General features: G+C 68.0%; 3 protein-coding genes and 1 non-coding gene across 5 annotated transcripts in view; 3 read left to right on the forward strand and 1 right to left on the reverse strand.

Moving 5' to 3' along the window:
- Positions 1-686: 686 nt before the first annotated feature.
- On the forward strand, positions 687-4,180 carry LOC141972871 (transmembrane protein 107-like). 2 transcript variants are annotated; one of them, XM_074930909.1, is made up of 6 exons: positions 687-949; positions 1,249-1,340; positions 2,739-2,806; positions 2,906-3,006; positions 3,755-3,851; positions 3,949-4,180. In XM_074930909.1, exons 2-6 carry the CDS (start codon positions 1,254-1,256, stop codon positions 4,013-4,015), a joined length of 420 nt encoding a protein of 139 aa, XP_074787010.1. In that variant the 5' UTR covers positions 687-949; positions 1,249-1,253; the 3' UTR covers positions 4,016-4,180. The 2 variants fall into 2 exon arrangements, with proteins under 2 accessions (XP_074787010.1, XP_074787009.1); XM_074930908.1 differs by lacking the exons at positions 687-949; positions 1,249-1,340 and having other exon boundaries at positions 1,714-2,806.
- Positions 4,181-4,455: 275 nt separating this feature from the next.
- LOC141972893 (U8 small nucleolar RNA) lies at positions 4,456-4,591 on the forward strand. Its single transcript, XR_012635445.1, has one exon. It is a non-coding gene; the product is annotated as a U8 small nucleolar RNA (small nucleolar RNA).
- Positions 4,592-6,266: 1,675 nt separating this feature from the next.
- LOC141972852 (aurora kinase B-like) lies at positions 6,267-12,745 on the forward strand. Its single transcript, XM_074930888.1, has 6 exons — positions 6,267-6,311; positions 7,470-7,518; positions 8,156-8,255; positions 8,431-8,485; positions 10,320-10,511; positions 12,478-12,745. Exons 2-6 carry the CDS (start codon positions 7,471-7,473, stop codon positions 12,743-12,745), a joined length of 663 nt encoding a protein of 220 aa, XP_074786989.1. The 5' UTR covers positions 6,267-6,311; position 7,470.
- A 265-nt stretch (positions 12,746-13,010) lies between these two features.
- The window catches only part of LOC141972853 (multifunctional procollagen lysine hydroxylase and glycosyltransferase LH3-like), a 4,152-nt gene continuing 3,548 nt past the window's right edge, over positions 13,011-13,614 (reverse strand). The window contains exon 5 of the mRNA XM_074930889.1: positions 13,011-13,018. Coding sequence (XP_074786990.1) covers positions 13,011-13,018 — 8 coding nt within the window. The remainder of the gene's footprint in view (positions 13,019-13,614) is intronic.

The following is a 13,614-nucleotide window of genomic DNA, read 5'->3' on the forward strand; positions in this document are numbered from 1 at the left end:
CGCCATTTCGGGGGGACACGGCACCATTTTGGGGTCACACGGCGCCATTTTGGGGTCACACGGCGCCATTTTGGGACACATGGCGCCATTTTGGGGACACACGGCGCCATTTCGGGGGGACACGGCGCCATTTTGGGGTCACACGGCGCCATTTTGGGACACACGGCGCCATTTTGGGGACACATGGCGCCATTTTGGGGACACACGGCGCCATTTCGGGGGGACACGGCGCCATTTTGGGGGACACACGGCGCCATTTTGGGGTCACACGGCGCCATTTCGGGGGGACACGGCACCATTTTGGGGACACACGGCGCCATTTTGGGACACATGGCGCCATTTTGGGGACACACGGCGCCATTTCGGGGGGACACGGCACCATTTTGGGGTCACACGGCGCCATTTTGGGACACACGGCGCCATTTTGGGGACACACGGCGCCATTTCGGGGGGACACGGCGCCATTTTGGGGACACATGGCGCCATTTTGGGGACACACGGCGCCATTTCGGGGGGACACGGCGCCATTTTGGGGGACACACGGCGCCATTTTGGGGTCACACGGCGCCATTTTGGGGTCACACGGCGCCATTTCGGGGGGGACACGGGGGGGGGGGGGCCACACACAATGACAATTTTGTCACCCACAACGCCACCGTGTCCCCCCAAAATGCCGCCGCCGCCCCATATCCCCCCGCCGCTACCCCCGAAATATCCTTTCGGTCCCTAAAATCTCGGTTTTGTCCCCAAAATATAGCTCGGGAGGGGCTACACCCCCTCCCCTAACGGCTCGGCGCTGATTGGTCAGAGCCGCGCGTCCGCTCGCCTTCCCCTTCCTCTGATTGGTCCCGGCGCGCCTCTCTCCCGCCCCCTCCCGTGTAGCGCGGCGGAAATAGGGGCGTGGCCTCACGCCGGAAGGGGCGGAGCGTCTGGCGGTTGCCGCGGCAACGTGAGGCCTAGCGCGGGGCGTGGGGCGCCATGTTGGTTGGGGGGGGGGGGGGCTGTTTTGGGGGTAAAAACGGGGGGTAAAAGGGGTGGGGGAGGGGGTGGGGGGGCGCCATGTTGAAGGGGGAGGGGCTGGTGTTTCTGGTGGGGGAGGGGTTTAATGGGGTGGGGCGGTGTTAAAGTGTGTGGGGGAGGGGCCAACAGCTCTGGGCTGTGGTTGAGGGGGGGGGGGAGGGCAGGGGGGGTCGGGGGGGGGGGGGTGTCCCCCCCCCCCCGACCCCCCCTGCCCTCCCCCCCCCCCAGTGGCGATGCCCCCCCGGGGGTCGCTGGTCCCGGGGCGGTTCCTGGCCATGACGTCACACCTGGTGCTGCTGCTGCGGGCGGGGGAGGGGCGGGTGAGTGGGGGAGGGGCTGGGGGGGGGGGAGGGGTGGGCCTGTGGCTCCCACGCGTGTGCCACACGCGTGTGCACACGCGTCCGCTCACGCCCCCCCTACATCCACACGCCTCCGTGCGCGAGGCGACACGCCTCCACCCGTGTCCGCACGCGTCCACGCGCGTTGCCGTGTACGTGCACACGCACCCACACGTGTCCGCACGCCCCCACACGCCCCGTCTCACAACCACACGCGTGTCCCCACGTGCCCACACTCGTGCCCCCCCCCCCCCGTCCCCTTTCTCACATTTTGGGGGGGGGGGGGGGGGTCACTCCCCAAACTCCCGGGTCCCACGTGTTTGAGGGGGGGGGGGGGGGTGTCCGCGTGTCCGTGTGTCCGTGTGTCCGTGTCTGTGTCCCCATGTCCCCATGTCCGTGTCTCTGTGTCTCCGTGTCCGTGTGTCCATGTGTCTGTGTGTCCGTGTCCATGTCCCCACGTGTCCGTGTGTCCGTGTCCCTGTGTCCCTGTGTCTGTGTGTCCGTGTCCATGTCCCCACGTGTCCGTGTCCCCGTGTCTCCGTGTCTCCGTGTCCGTGTGTCCATATCCCTGTGTCCCCGTGTGTCCATGTCCATGTCCGTGTGTCCGTGTGTCCGTGTCCGTGTGTCCATGTCCGTGTCCCCACGTGTCCGTGTCCCCGTGTCTCCATGTCTCCGTGTCCATGTGTCCGTGTGTCCTTGTGTCCATGTGTCCGTGTCCCCGTGTGTCCGTGTCCCTGTGTGTCCGTGTCCCTGTGTCCGTGTCCGTGTGTCTGTGTGTCCGTGTGTCCTTGTGTCCGTGTCTGTGTCCCCATGTGTCCGTGTGTCCATTTGTCCGTGTCCCCGTGTCCCTGTGTCCGTGTCCGTGTGTCCATGTCCATGTCCCCACGTGTCCATGTCCCCGTGTCCCCGTGTGTCCGTGTCCCCACGTGTCCGTGTGTCCATGTCCATGTCCCCACATGTCCGTGTCCCCGTGTCATGTGTCCATGTCCGTGTCCGTGTCCCCGTGTCCCCACGTGTCCATGTCCCCGTGTCCCCACGTGTCCGTGTCCCCATGTCCCCGTGTCCCCGTGTCTCCGTGTCCGTGTGTCCATGTGTCCATATCCCTGTGTCCCCGTGTCCCCATGTCCGTGTCCCCGTGTCCCTGTGTCCGTGTCCGTGTGTCCATGTCCATGTCCCCACGTGTCCGTGTCCCCGTGTCCCCGTGTCTCCGTGTCCGTGTGTCCATGTGTCCATATCCCTGTGTCCCCGTGTGTCCATGTCCGTGTCCCCGTGTCCCCGTGTCCGTGTGTCCGTGTCCCCATGTCCGTGTCCCTGTGTCCCCGTGTCCGTGTGTCCGTGTCCGTGTCCCTGTGTCCCCCCCTCACGCCTGCGCCCCCCCAGGCCCCCCACATCGCAGCGTCGCTGCCCCCCGAGTTCTCAGCGGCCGAGCAGGCGCAGGCAGAGCGGCTGTAAGTGCGTGTCCCCCCCCCCGAGCCCCCCCAAATCCCCCCCCCCGGTGCGGAGGGGTCCGGGCGCCCCCCCTTAACGTGTCTCCCCCCCCCCCAAAGGTTTTGGGGGGCCGTGGGGGGGTCCCTGGCGCTGCTGGGGGTCGAGTTCGTGGGGTTCTTCTCGGGGGTCTCCATGTTCCACGCGGCGCAGGGGCTGCTCTGTATCCTGCGGGGGGGGCACCCCCAAAATGAGGGGGGGGGGCACCCCGAAATTGGGGAGGGGGTGGGAAGGGGGGGGACACCCCAAAAATAGGGTCGGGGGGGGTGGAATGGGGGGGTAGCAAAATGGGGAGGGGGGACCCCCAAAATTGGCGGGGGGGGGGGTCCTGAAGTGAAGGGGGGGGTCACACTGGAATGGGGGGGTGGATGGGAAGGGGTGGGACCCCCCCCAAAAAAAAAATGGGGGGGGGGGTGTCTGAAAGGGAGGGGGGGAAATGGGGTGGGGGGAACCCCTAAAGTGGGGGGGAACCACGGAATGGGGGCGGGAACCCCAAAAAAGGGGCGGGGGGGCGAGATGGGGGGGACACCCTGAAAAAAGGGGGGGGGGGGATGAAAGTGGAGGGGGGGGGGCACACCCCAAAACAGGGGGGGACACCCCGAAATAGGGGGGGGGGGAGTGAAATGATGGGGAGGGGGATGTGAAAACGCGGGGGGGGGACCCCAAAAGCAGGGTGGGGACCCCAAAACGGCGATGGGGACACCCCAAAATGGGGGGGGGACACACCCCAAAATGGGGGGGGGACACCCCAAATCAAAACGAGCTGGGAGGGGGGGGGGGGCCTAAACCAGGAGCCTCTGCGGCCTTTTGGGGGGGTGTGGGGGTGCTGTTGGAATTGGGGGGGTCCGTGGGGGGGTCCGTGGGGTTCCCCCCCCATTTTTGGGGGTGATTTTCCGTGACGGGGGGGGCAGCGCTGGGGGCGCACGCGGGGGCCGCGCTGGCCTTGGCCTTGGCGCTGGCGGAGGAGTGGGACGGCGGCGCCTTCTGGCTCCTCTTCGGCCTCTGCAGGTGGGTCTGGGGGCGAGGGGGGGGGATAAAATATTGGGGGTGACCCCCCCCCTGCACCCCATTAACCCCCCCCTGTTGTGTGACCCCCCCCCCGCAGCGTCCCCCCCGCTGTCACCGAGGTGCTGCTGCTCGTCACCGTCCTGGGCTGCCGCAGGAGACCCTGACCCCCCCCTTAACCTCGCGGGGGGGGGGTTTGGGGACCCCCCAGACCCCCCCCAACCCCTCATGGGGGTCCCCAATATCGGTTGGGCCCCCCCCCGCAAAAAAAACCGCAAAAAAATCCGGTGAAAAACGAACAGATTCGGGGCCGGAGGAAGGGCCAGAAAGTTCCCGCGAGATCTTTGGAGGTTTTGGCGCGAAAAGGCGGCGTGGCCACGCCCATATGGAAATGAGAGCCGCGGGGCAGGATGGGAGGGTGGGAAAAGCGCGGGGAGGGGGGGAAAGAGCGCGGGGGGAGGGGGGGAGGAGGGTGGGGGTGGGTGGAGGGGGGTGGGGGAGGGGTGCTGGGGGAGGGGTGGGGGTGGGGGAGGGGCCGCGGGGTGTCGCCGTGGGGTGGGGGAGGGTCCCGTGGGGCCGCCCCCGGGCGCGGGGGGCGTGGCCGGTATCGTCAGTGCGGTACATCCTGACCTGCCCCCCCTGCGGGCAGCGCGTGATGAGAACGTGCGTGATGACGTGTGATTACGGCACGTGAGGGGGCGGGGCCACGCAACAACCTCAGAGGCTCCGCCCCCCGCTCTGACTGCGCCCGCGCGGGGCAGGGCGGGATGGCCGCGGGGCGGCGCCAAGATGGCGGCGCCCTGGAGGGGCGGTGCGCAAGATGGCGCCGGGAAGGGGCGGGGCTTGTGCTTCGTGCGTGGGAGGGGCCTGTGAGCGAAGGGGCGGGGCTTACTTGAAACGGTGCCGCCCCTTACGGTGGGGTGTTGGTGTAAGGGGGCGTGGCTTGCTGGGAATGGCGCCGCCCCGTGGGTGGGGCTGAGGCAAGATGGCGCCGGCCCTGCTGCTGGGGGGGTGAAGGGGCGTGGCTTCGGGGAGGGGCTACAGCACGGTACCGCCCCTTCGGAGGAGCTGTGTGCGAAGGGGCGGGGCTTATTCAAGATGGCGCCGCCCCGTGGGTGGGGCTGAGAGTGGATGGCTCCGCCCCGCCTTGAGCGGGGGTTGGACAAAATGGCGGCGCTCCTGGTTTTCCGGGTGTAAGGGGGCGTGGCTTGTTCAAATTGGCACCACCCCTTGGGGAGGGGTCGGGGTGTAAGGGGGCGTGGCCTATTCCGGATGGTTCCGCCCCTTTTGGGTGGGGCTGAGGCTTTTGCGGGGTGGGGGGGTGAAGGGGCGTGGCTTGTTCGAGATGGCGCCGCCCCTCGGGGAGGGGCTACAGCACGGTACCGCCCCTTTGGAGGAGCCGTGTGCGAAGGGGCGGGGCTTATCCAAAATGACCCCGCCCTTTGGGGAGGGGGCAGGGTGCAAGGGGGCGGGGCTTCAGCTTAGCACCGCCCCCCCGGGGAGGGGTGGGGCATGTGGAAAGGGGCGGGGCTTAGTCGACCAGGGTGGGTTGCAAGGGGGCGGGGCGGGGGCCAAGATGGTGCCGCCTTCGGGTGTGCGCACGGGGCCGTGTGCAAAGGGGAGGCCCCGCCCACGGAACGAGCGTGCACCAGGGCTCTGCCCCCTCGTGAGCGTGCGAGAGTGTGAGTGTGAGTGTGAGTGTGAGTGTGAGTGTGAGTGTGAGTGTGAGTGTGCGACGGGGCCTGCACCCCCCGGTGAGTGTGCGAGGGCGTGTGCCTCGCACGGTGAGTCACGACTGGTGAGTGTGCAAGAGGCCCCGAGTGTGCAACGGGGCCTGCACGCCCCATAAGTGTGCGAGGGCGTGTGCACAACAGGGCCCTGAATGACTGGCGAGTGTGCAAGAGTCTTATGAGTGTGCAACAGAGCCTGTACCCCCCGGCGAGTGTGCAAGGGCCTATGCACGACAGGGCTCTCTGCGCTACTGGTGAGTGTGCGAGTGTGCAACGGGGCCCTGCCCCTCCGGTGAGTGTGCAAGAGCGCGTGTGTGACAGGGCCCTGTGTGCCGCGGTGAGTGTGCAAGGGTGGGGTGTGCAACGGGGCCCTGCACCCGCTGGTGAGTGTGTAAGGGTGTGTCACGGGGCCCTGCGGCCCTGGTGAGCTGGTGTGCAAGAGGCTTTGGTGAGCGTGCACCCGCTAGTGAGTGTGCAACATCCGCCCGTGTGCAACTCACCCAGTGAGTGTGCGAGAGCGTGTGTGGGACTGCAGCTGGTGCTCCCGGTGAGTGTGCAACGGGGCCCTGCACACCCCCGGTGAGTGTGCAAGAACCTGCGCGTGCAACAACCCCCCAGGACCACCCCCTGAGTGTGCAAAGAGGCCCCGCCCCCCTTTCCCTGTGTGCAAAGAGGCCCCGCCCCCGCTACCGAGTGTGCAACGGCGCGTGTGCCACAGCGGCTGGTGCTCCCGGTGAGTGTGCAACGGGGCCCTGCACACCCCCCGGTGAGCGTGCAAGAGTGTGAGTGTGACAAGGCACTGTCCCCCCGCCCCCAGCAAGTGTGTAACCGCGTGTGATGAAGCCCTACGGCCCCCATGAGCGTGCAAGAGTGAGTGTGAAAACGTGAGCGTGTGACAGCCTCTGCGTGCAACAGGGTCCCGCATACGCCCCCCCGCCCGGTGAGCGTGCAAGAGTGTGAGTGTGACAGAGCCCTGCGTGCGCGTGTGTCCCTCACAAGTGTGTAACCGCGTGTGATGGGGCCCTGCACCCCCCCCGAGTGTGCAAGAGTGGGCGTGCGACGGCGAGCGTGCAAAAGCGAGCGTGCGACAGCCCCCGCGTGCGACAGGGCCGCGCGCCCCCCGCTGAGCGTGCAAGAGCGTGAGTGTGACAGTGCGGGTGCACCAGGACCCGTCACCCCCCCCCCCCCCCCCCCCCGCCGTGCCGTGAGTGTGCAAGAGCTCGTGCACGACACGGCCCCGCCCCCCCGCGTGTGTAACCGCCTCCCCCGCCGTCAGTGTGCAAGGAGGCCCCGCCCCCCCCAGTGTGTGTGTGTGTTCACCAGGGCCCTGCGCGTGCAAACGGGGCCGTGCGAGCGCCCGCGTGTGCAAGCCCCGCCCACCGCCGCCTCTGATTGGCCGCCTCCCCTCCCTCCCGCCCCCGCTGCCGCAAAATGGCCGCCGCCCCCCTCACGTGACAGCGGCCTCTTCCCCCCCCCCCCCCTTCCCCAACACCCGCCCTCCCCTTTCAGCCAATCCCCGCCCAGCTCCCTCCCTCCCGGCAGCTCAACCGACCAATGAGAAAGCGGCGCGCGGGGAGCCGCAGTGGGCGGGCTGGGTATGAAGGGGAGGGGGCGGGACCATCTTAAGGGCGCACCAATGAGCGTGCGGCGCGCTGGGGGGCTCCCAGCCAATGAGAGGCCGAGGGGGCAGATTTGAAGCGCGGCCGCGCGGGGCGGGGGCAGAGCGCGCGCAGGCGGCGGGTGAGGCGCCGCGGGGCCGGGGGGGGCCCGGGGGGGGGGTTTTGGGGGTCCCGGGGGGGATTTTGGGGGTCCCGGGGGGGGTTTGGGGGTCCCGGGGGGGTTTGGGGGGGGTCCCGGGGTGACTCCGTGTGTCCCTTCGCCCCCCCCCCAGGATGTCGCAGAAGGAGAACGTGAACCCGGGCTGGGCCGGACCCGCCAAGGTGGGGCTGAGGCGACGCCGCCATTTTGGGGGGGTCCCGGTGGTCCCTCTGGGGGGGTCTCGGGGTGCTCCTGGTCCCTCTGGGGGGGTCTCGGGGTGCTCCTTGCCCCCCCCTTAACCCTCGGGGGGGTCTTTCTCCCTTTTAGGGTCCCCCCTGATCCCTTGGGGGGGCTCTGAGGGGGCCGCCGCCATTTTGGGGGGGTCCCGGTGGTCCCTGGGGGGGTCTCGGGGTGCTCCTGGTCCCTCTGGGGGGGTCCCGTCCCTCTGGGGGGGGTCTCGGGGTGCTTCTTGCCCCCCCTTTAACCCTCGGGGGGGTCTTTCTCCCTTTTGGGGTCCCCCAGGTCCCTTGGGGGGGGGCCCTGGGGGGGTCCCGGTGGGCCCTGGGGGGGTCTCGGGGTGCTCCTGGTCCCTCTGGGGGGGCTCCCGTCCCTCTGGGGGGGTCTCGGGGTGCCCATTCCCCCCCCCTCAGGGCTCAAATCCCTTTGGGGGGGTCCCTTGTCCATTTTGGGGGGGCTCTGGGGTTGCTCCTTGCTCCCGGGGGCACCCTCAGGGCTCAGGGTGCGCCCCCCCTTTTTTTTTTTTTTTTTGGGGGGGGGTGTCCCCGTTTTAAGGGTGCCCCCCCCGTAACACCCCCACAGGGTGGGGCGCTGCCCCCCCCCGCCCCCCAGCGGGTGCCCTGCAAGGACAAGGACCCCCCCACTTCGGACGTGCCCCCCCTCTCCAGAGGGGCCCTGCCAGGTACTTTGGGGGGGGGGGGGGGAGCCCCCATTTTGGGGAGGGGGCACCCCAATTCCTTGGGGGGGGGGTTCCCAGGCTGCCTGAGGGTTGCGGGGGCCCCCCCTTGGTATTTTGGGGGTCCCCCTCCCCTCTGACACCCCCTTTTCTTTCCCCCCCCCCAAAAAAAAACCCGCAGGAGCCGGGCGGGTGCCCCTGGAGGTCACCACCCTGCTGGCCCCTCCCCCGCCGCCGTGAGTCGGGGGGGCACTGGGGGGGTCCCAGTTCCTCCCAGTATGGCACTGGGGGGGTCCCAGTTCCTCCCAGTATGGCACTGGGGGGAGCCTGGGGACCCCAGGGGGGACTGGGTGGCACTGGGGACGCTGGGGGGGGGTCCCCAAGCCCTCAGGGGTGACAGTGAGGGGGGGGGGGGGGTCCTGGGGACTTGGGGGGGGCACTGGGGGGGGGTCCCAGTTACTCCCAGTATGGCACTGGGGGGGTCCCAGTTACTCCCAGTATGGCACTGGGAGGGTCCCAGAGCCCCCAGGGGGGACTGGGTGGCACTGGGGACGCTGGGTGACAGTGGGGGGGGTCACCAGTTGCCCACTGGGCACAGTGGGGGGGTTCTGGAGGGCTCCCAGTTCATCCCAGTATGGCAGTGGGAGGGTTCTGGAGGGCTCCCAGTTCATCCCAGTATGGCAGTGGGAGGGTTCTGGAGGGCTCCCAGTTCATCCCAGTATGGCAGTGGGAGGGTTCTGGAGGGCTCCCAGTTCATCCCAGTATGGCAGTGGGAGGGTTCTGGAGGGCTCCCAGTTCATCCCAGTATGGCAGTGGGAGGGTTCTGGAGGGCTCCCAGTTCATCCCAGTATGGCAGTGGGAGGGTTCTGGAGGGCTCCCAGTTCATCCCAGTATGGCAGTGGGGGGGTCCCGAAGGTCTCCCAGTTCATCCCAGTATGACCGTGGGGGCCTCCTGGCGACTCTGGGTGACAGTGGGGGGGTCCCGAAGGTCTCCCAGTTCATCCCAGTATGACCGTGGGGGCCTCCTGACGACTCTGGGTGACAGTGGGGGGGTCCCGAAGGTCTCCCAGTTCATCCCAGTATGACCGTGGGGGCCTCCTGGCGACTCTGGGTGACAGTGGGGGGGTCCCGAAGGTCTCCCAGTTCATCCCAGTATGACCGTGGGGGCCTCCTGGCGACTCTGGGTGACAGTGGGGGGGTCCCGAAGGTCTCCCAGTTCATCCCAGTATGACCGTGGGGGCCTCCTGACGACTCTGGGTGACAGTGGGGGGGTCCCGAAGGTCTCCCAGTTCATCCCAGTATGACCGTGGGGGCCTCCTGGCGACTCTGGGTGACAGTGGGGGGGTCCCGAAGGTCTCCCAGTTCATCCCAGTATGACCGTGGGGGCCTCCTGGCGACTCTGGGTGACAGTGGGGGGGTCCCGAAGGTCTCCCAGTTCATCCCAGTATGACCGTGGGGGCCTCCTGACGACTCTGGGTGACAGTGGGGGGGTCCCGAAGGTCTCCCAGTTCATCCCAGTATGACCGTGGGGGCCTCCTGACGACTCTGGGTGACAGTGGGGGGGTCCCGAAGGTCTCCCAGTTCATCCCAGTATGACCGTGGGGGCCTCCTGGCGACTCTGGGTGACAGTGGGGGGGTCCCGAAGGTCTCCCAGTTCATCCCAGTATGACCGTGGGGGCCTCCTGGCGACTCTGGGTGACAGTGGGGGGGTCCCGAAGGTCTCCCAGTTCATCCCAGTATGACCGTGGGGGCCTCCTGACGACTCTGGGTGACAGTGGGGGGGTCCCGAACGTCTCCCAGTTCATCCCAGTATGACCGTGGGGGCCTCCTGGCGACTCTGGGTGACAGTGGGGGGGTCCCGAAGGTCTCCCAGTTCATCCCAGTATGACCGTGGGGGCCTCCTGACGACTCTGGGTGACAGTGGGGGGGTCCCGAAGGTCTCCCAGTTCATCCCAGTATGACCGTGGAGGGCTCCCCACGCCCTTTAGGTGCCGCAGCCCTGTCAGTAACGGTGTGTGTGTGTCCCCCCATGTCCCCCCCGTCCCCGTGTCCCCCCCCCGTGTCCCCCAGGCGCGTGTTCTCGCTGGAGGACTTCGAGGTGGGGCGCCCCCTGGGCAAGGGCAAGTTCGGGAACGTTTACCTGGCCCGGGAGCGCGGCTCCGGGTTCCTGGTGGCCCTCAAGGTGCTCTTCAAGTCCCAGGTGGAGAAGGAGGGCGTGGAGCACCAGCTGCGCAGGGAGATCGAGATCCAGGCCCACCTGCGGTACTGGGAGGCACTGGGAGGGGTTTTGGGGGCGCTGGGAGGGGGCCGGGAGGCACTGGGAGGGAGCCAGGGGGTGCTGGGAGGCACTGGGAGGCGCTGGGAGGGGGCCAGGGGGTGCTGGGAGGCGCTGGGGGGGTACTGGGAGGCGCTGGGAGAGGGATTGGGGTTACTGGGAGGGGCACTGGGAGGGGGCCAGGGGGCACTGGGAGGCACTGGGAGGGGGCCAGGGGGCGCTGGGAGGCACTGGGAGGGAGCTGGGAGGCACTGGGAGAGGGATTGGGGTTACTGGGAGGGGCGCTGGGAGGCACTGGGAGGGGGCCAGGGGGCACTGGGAGGGGGCCAGGGGGCACTGGGAGGGGGCCAGGGGGCACTGGGAGGGGGCCAGGGGGCGCTGGGAGGCACTGGGAGGGGGCCAGGGGGCGCTGGGAGGCACTGGGAGGGGGCCAGGGGGCGCTGGGAGGGGGCCAGGGGGCGCTGGGAGGCACTGGGAGGGGGCCAGGGGGCGCTGGGAGGCACTGGGAGGGGGCCAGGGGGCGCTGGGAGGCACTGGGAGGGGGCCAGGGGGCACTGGGAGAGGGATTGGGGTTACTGGGAGGGGGCCAGGGGGCACTGGGAGGGGTTTGGGGGCACTGGGAGGCACTGGGAGGGGTTTGGGGGCACTGGGAGGCACTGGGAGGGGTTTGGGGGCACTGGGAGGCACTGGGAGGGGTTTGGGGGCACTGGGAGGCACTGGGAGGGGTTTGGGGGCACTGGGAGGCACTGGGAGGGGGCCAGGGGGCACTGGGAGGCACTGGGAGGGGGCCAGGGGGCACTGGGAGGCACTGGGAGGGGGCCAGGGGGCACTGGGAGGCACTGGGAGGGGGCCAGGGGGCACTGGGAGGCACTGGGAGGGGGCCAGGGGGCACTGGGAGGCACTGGGAGGGGTTTGGGGGCACTGGGAGGCACTGGGAGGGGTTTGGGGGCACTGGGAGGCACTGGTCAGGGGGTTGCGGGTACTGGGAGAGAGTTGAAGGGCACTGGGGTGTTACTGGGAGCACTGGGAGGGAGCTGGGTGTCACCGGGAATACTGGGGAGGGCACTGATGGTGTTATACTGGGATGGGTGCTAGCTGATACTGGGGGGGCACTGATGTGTTACTGGGGTTATACTGGGAGTTACTGGTGTTACTGGTGTGTTACTGGTGTTACTGGGAGCACTGGGAGGGGGCAGCCCCCACCTTGGCCACTGAGCTGAATGAAGGGAAGGGGAGGGGGGGGGGGCACCTTACTGGTGCCGCTGTGCCCTTACTGGTGTGACTGGTGTGTTACTGGGAGGAGTGCTGAGGGCACTGGTGCACTACTGGGGTTATAGTGGGAGTTACTGGCGTTACTGGTGTGTTACTGGGAGCACTGGGAGGGGCAGCCCCCACCTTTGCCACTGAGCTGAATGAAGGGAAGAGAAGGTGGGGGGAGCACCTTACTGGTGCCGCTGTGCCCTTACTGGTGTGACTGGTGTGTTACTGGGAAGGGTGCTGGGGGGCACTGGTGCACTACTGGGGTTATACTGGGAGTTACTGGTGGTTACTGGTGTGTTACTGGGAGCACTGGGAGGGGGCAGCCCCACCTTGGCCACTGAGCTGAATGAAGGGAAGAGAAGGGGGGGGCACCTTACTGGTGCCGCTGTGCCCTTACTGGTGTGACTGGTGTGTTACTGGAGGGGTGCTGAGGGGCAGTGGAGTGTTACTGGGAGTTACTGGTGTGTTACTGGCGTGTTACTGGGAGCACTGGGAGGGGGCAGCCCCCACCTTGGCCACTGAACTGAATGAAGGGAAGAGAAGGGGTGGGGGGGGGCAGCACCTTACTGGTGCCGCTGTGCCCTTACTGGTGTGACTGGTTGGGGTGCCGGGGGGGGTGGGGGTGTCCGTGGGTGCCGATGGGTGTGTGGGGGGTAATGACGTCACTTCCGGGGTGCCCCCCCCCCTCCCCAGGCACCCCAACGTCCTTCGCCTCTACAACTACTTCCACGACCGGCGCCGCGTGTTCCTCATCCTGGAGTTCGCGCCGCGGGGGGAGCTCTACAAGGAGCTGCAGCGCCGCCGCCGCCTGGACCCCCCCCGCGCCGCCACGGTCCGGGGGGGGCCCCTAAACGGGGGGGGGGTCCCCAAACCCGTCCTAAAAATTACAGGGGGGGACACCCCAAAAAGTGACCCCACACCCATCCCCTGGGGAAGGGAGGGAGGGGAGGGGGGGAGGTAATTTAGGGGAGGTGTCCCCCCCCCCCATCTGGAAATTTTGGGGTTTGGGGGATTGGGGGGGGCACTGAAAATGGGGGGGGGCTAAAATTCGGGGGGGGGGGCCCCAAAAATTGAGGGGGGGGCCTGAAAATCTTCCCTGTGTGTGGGGAGGGGGGGTGGGAGAGAGGTGTGGTGTGTGTCCCCCCCCCCCCCTGGAAATTTCCCCCCCCCTGGAAATTTTGGGGTTCTTGGGGCTGAGGGGGGCGGTGCTGGTAAATGGGGGGAGGCTAAAATTCTGGGGGGGGGCCCCAAAAATTGGGGGGGACCCCGAAAAATTGACACACCCCCCCCCCCCTGCTGCCACCCCCTGGGGTGAGGGAGAAGGGTGCTGGGGGGGGGGGGGGGAATGTTGGGGTCCCCTCCTGGATATTTTGGGGTGTTGGCACTGGGGGGGGCCCCCAAAACTGGGGAAAGCCCCAAATCCACAGGAGGGGGGGGCACAAAAATTGGGGGGGGGGACACCCCAAAACCTGACACCCCCCCCCACCCGAGGGAGGGATGAAGGAGGCGAAGGCCTTGACCCCCCCCCCCAGATCTGCCCCAAACACACTGACCCCCCCCCCCCCCGCTCGCTTTTTGGGGTCCCCTGGGGGGGTTTTGCCCCCCCCGGGGCAGTTTTTGGGGTCCCCCCTCAAATTTTGGGGCGCCCTGACCCCCCCATTTCTTTATTTCCCCCCCCAAACCCCTCCCAAACTCAATGCCCCCCCCTCACTCACTTTTAGGGTTTTTTGGGGCAATTTTGGGGCTCTTGTGGATTTTTGGGGTCCCCCGGGGGGTTTTTGGGGTCCCCCGGGGGGTTTTTGGGGTCCCCCAGGGGGTTTTGGGGTCCCC

This window comes from Athene noctua, chromosome 36 (genome assembly GCF_965140245.1).
Source record: "Athene noctua chromosome 36, bAthNoc1.hap1.1, whole genome shotgun sequence".
Classification (NCBI taxonomy): domain Eukaryota; kingdom Metazoa; phylum Chordata; class Aves; order Strigiformes; family Strigidae; genus Athene; species Athene noctua.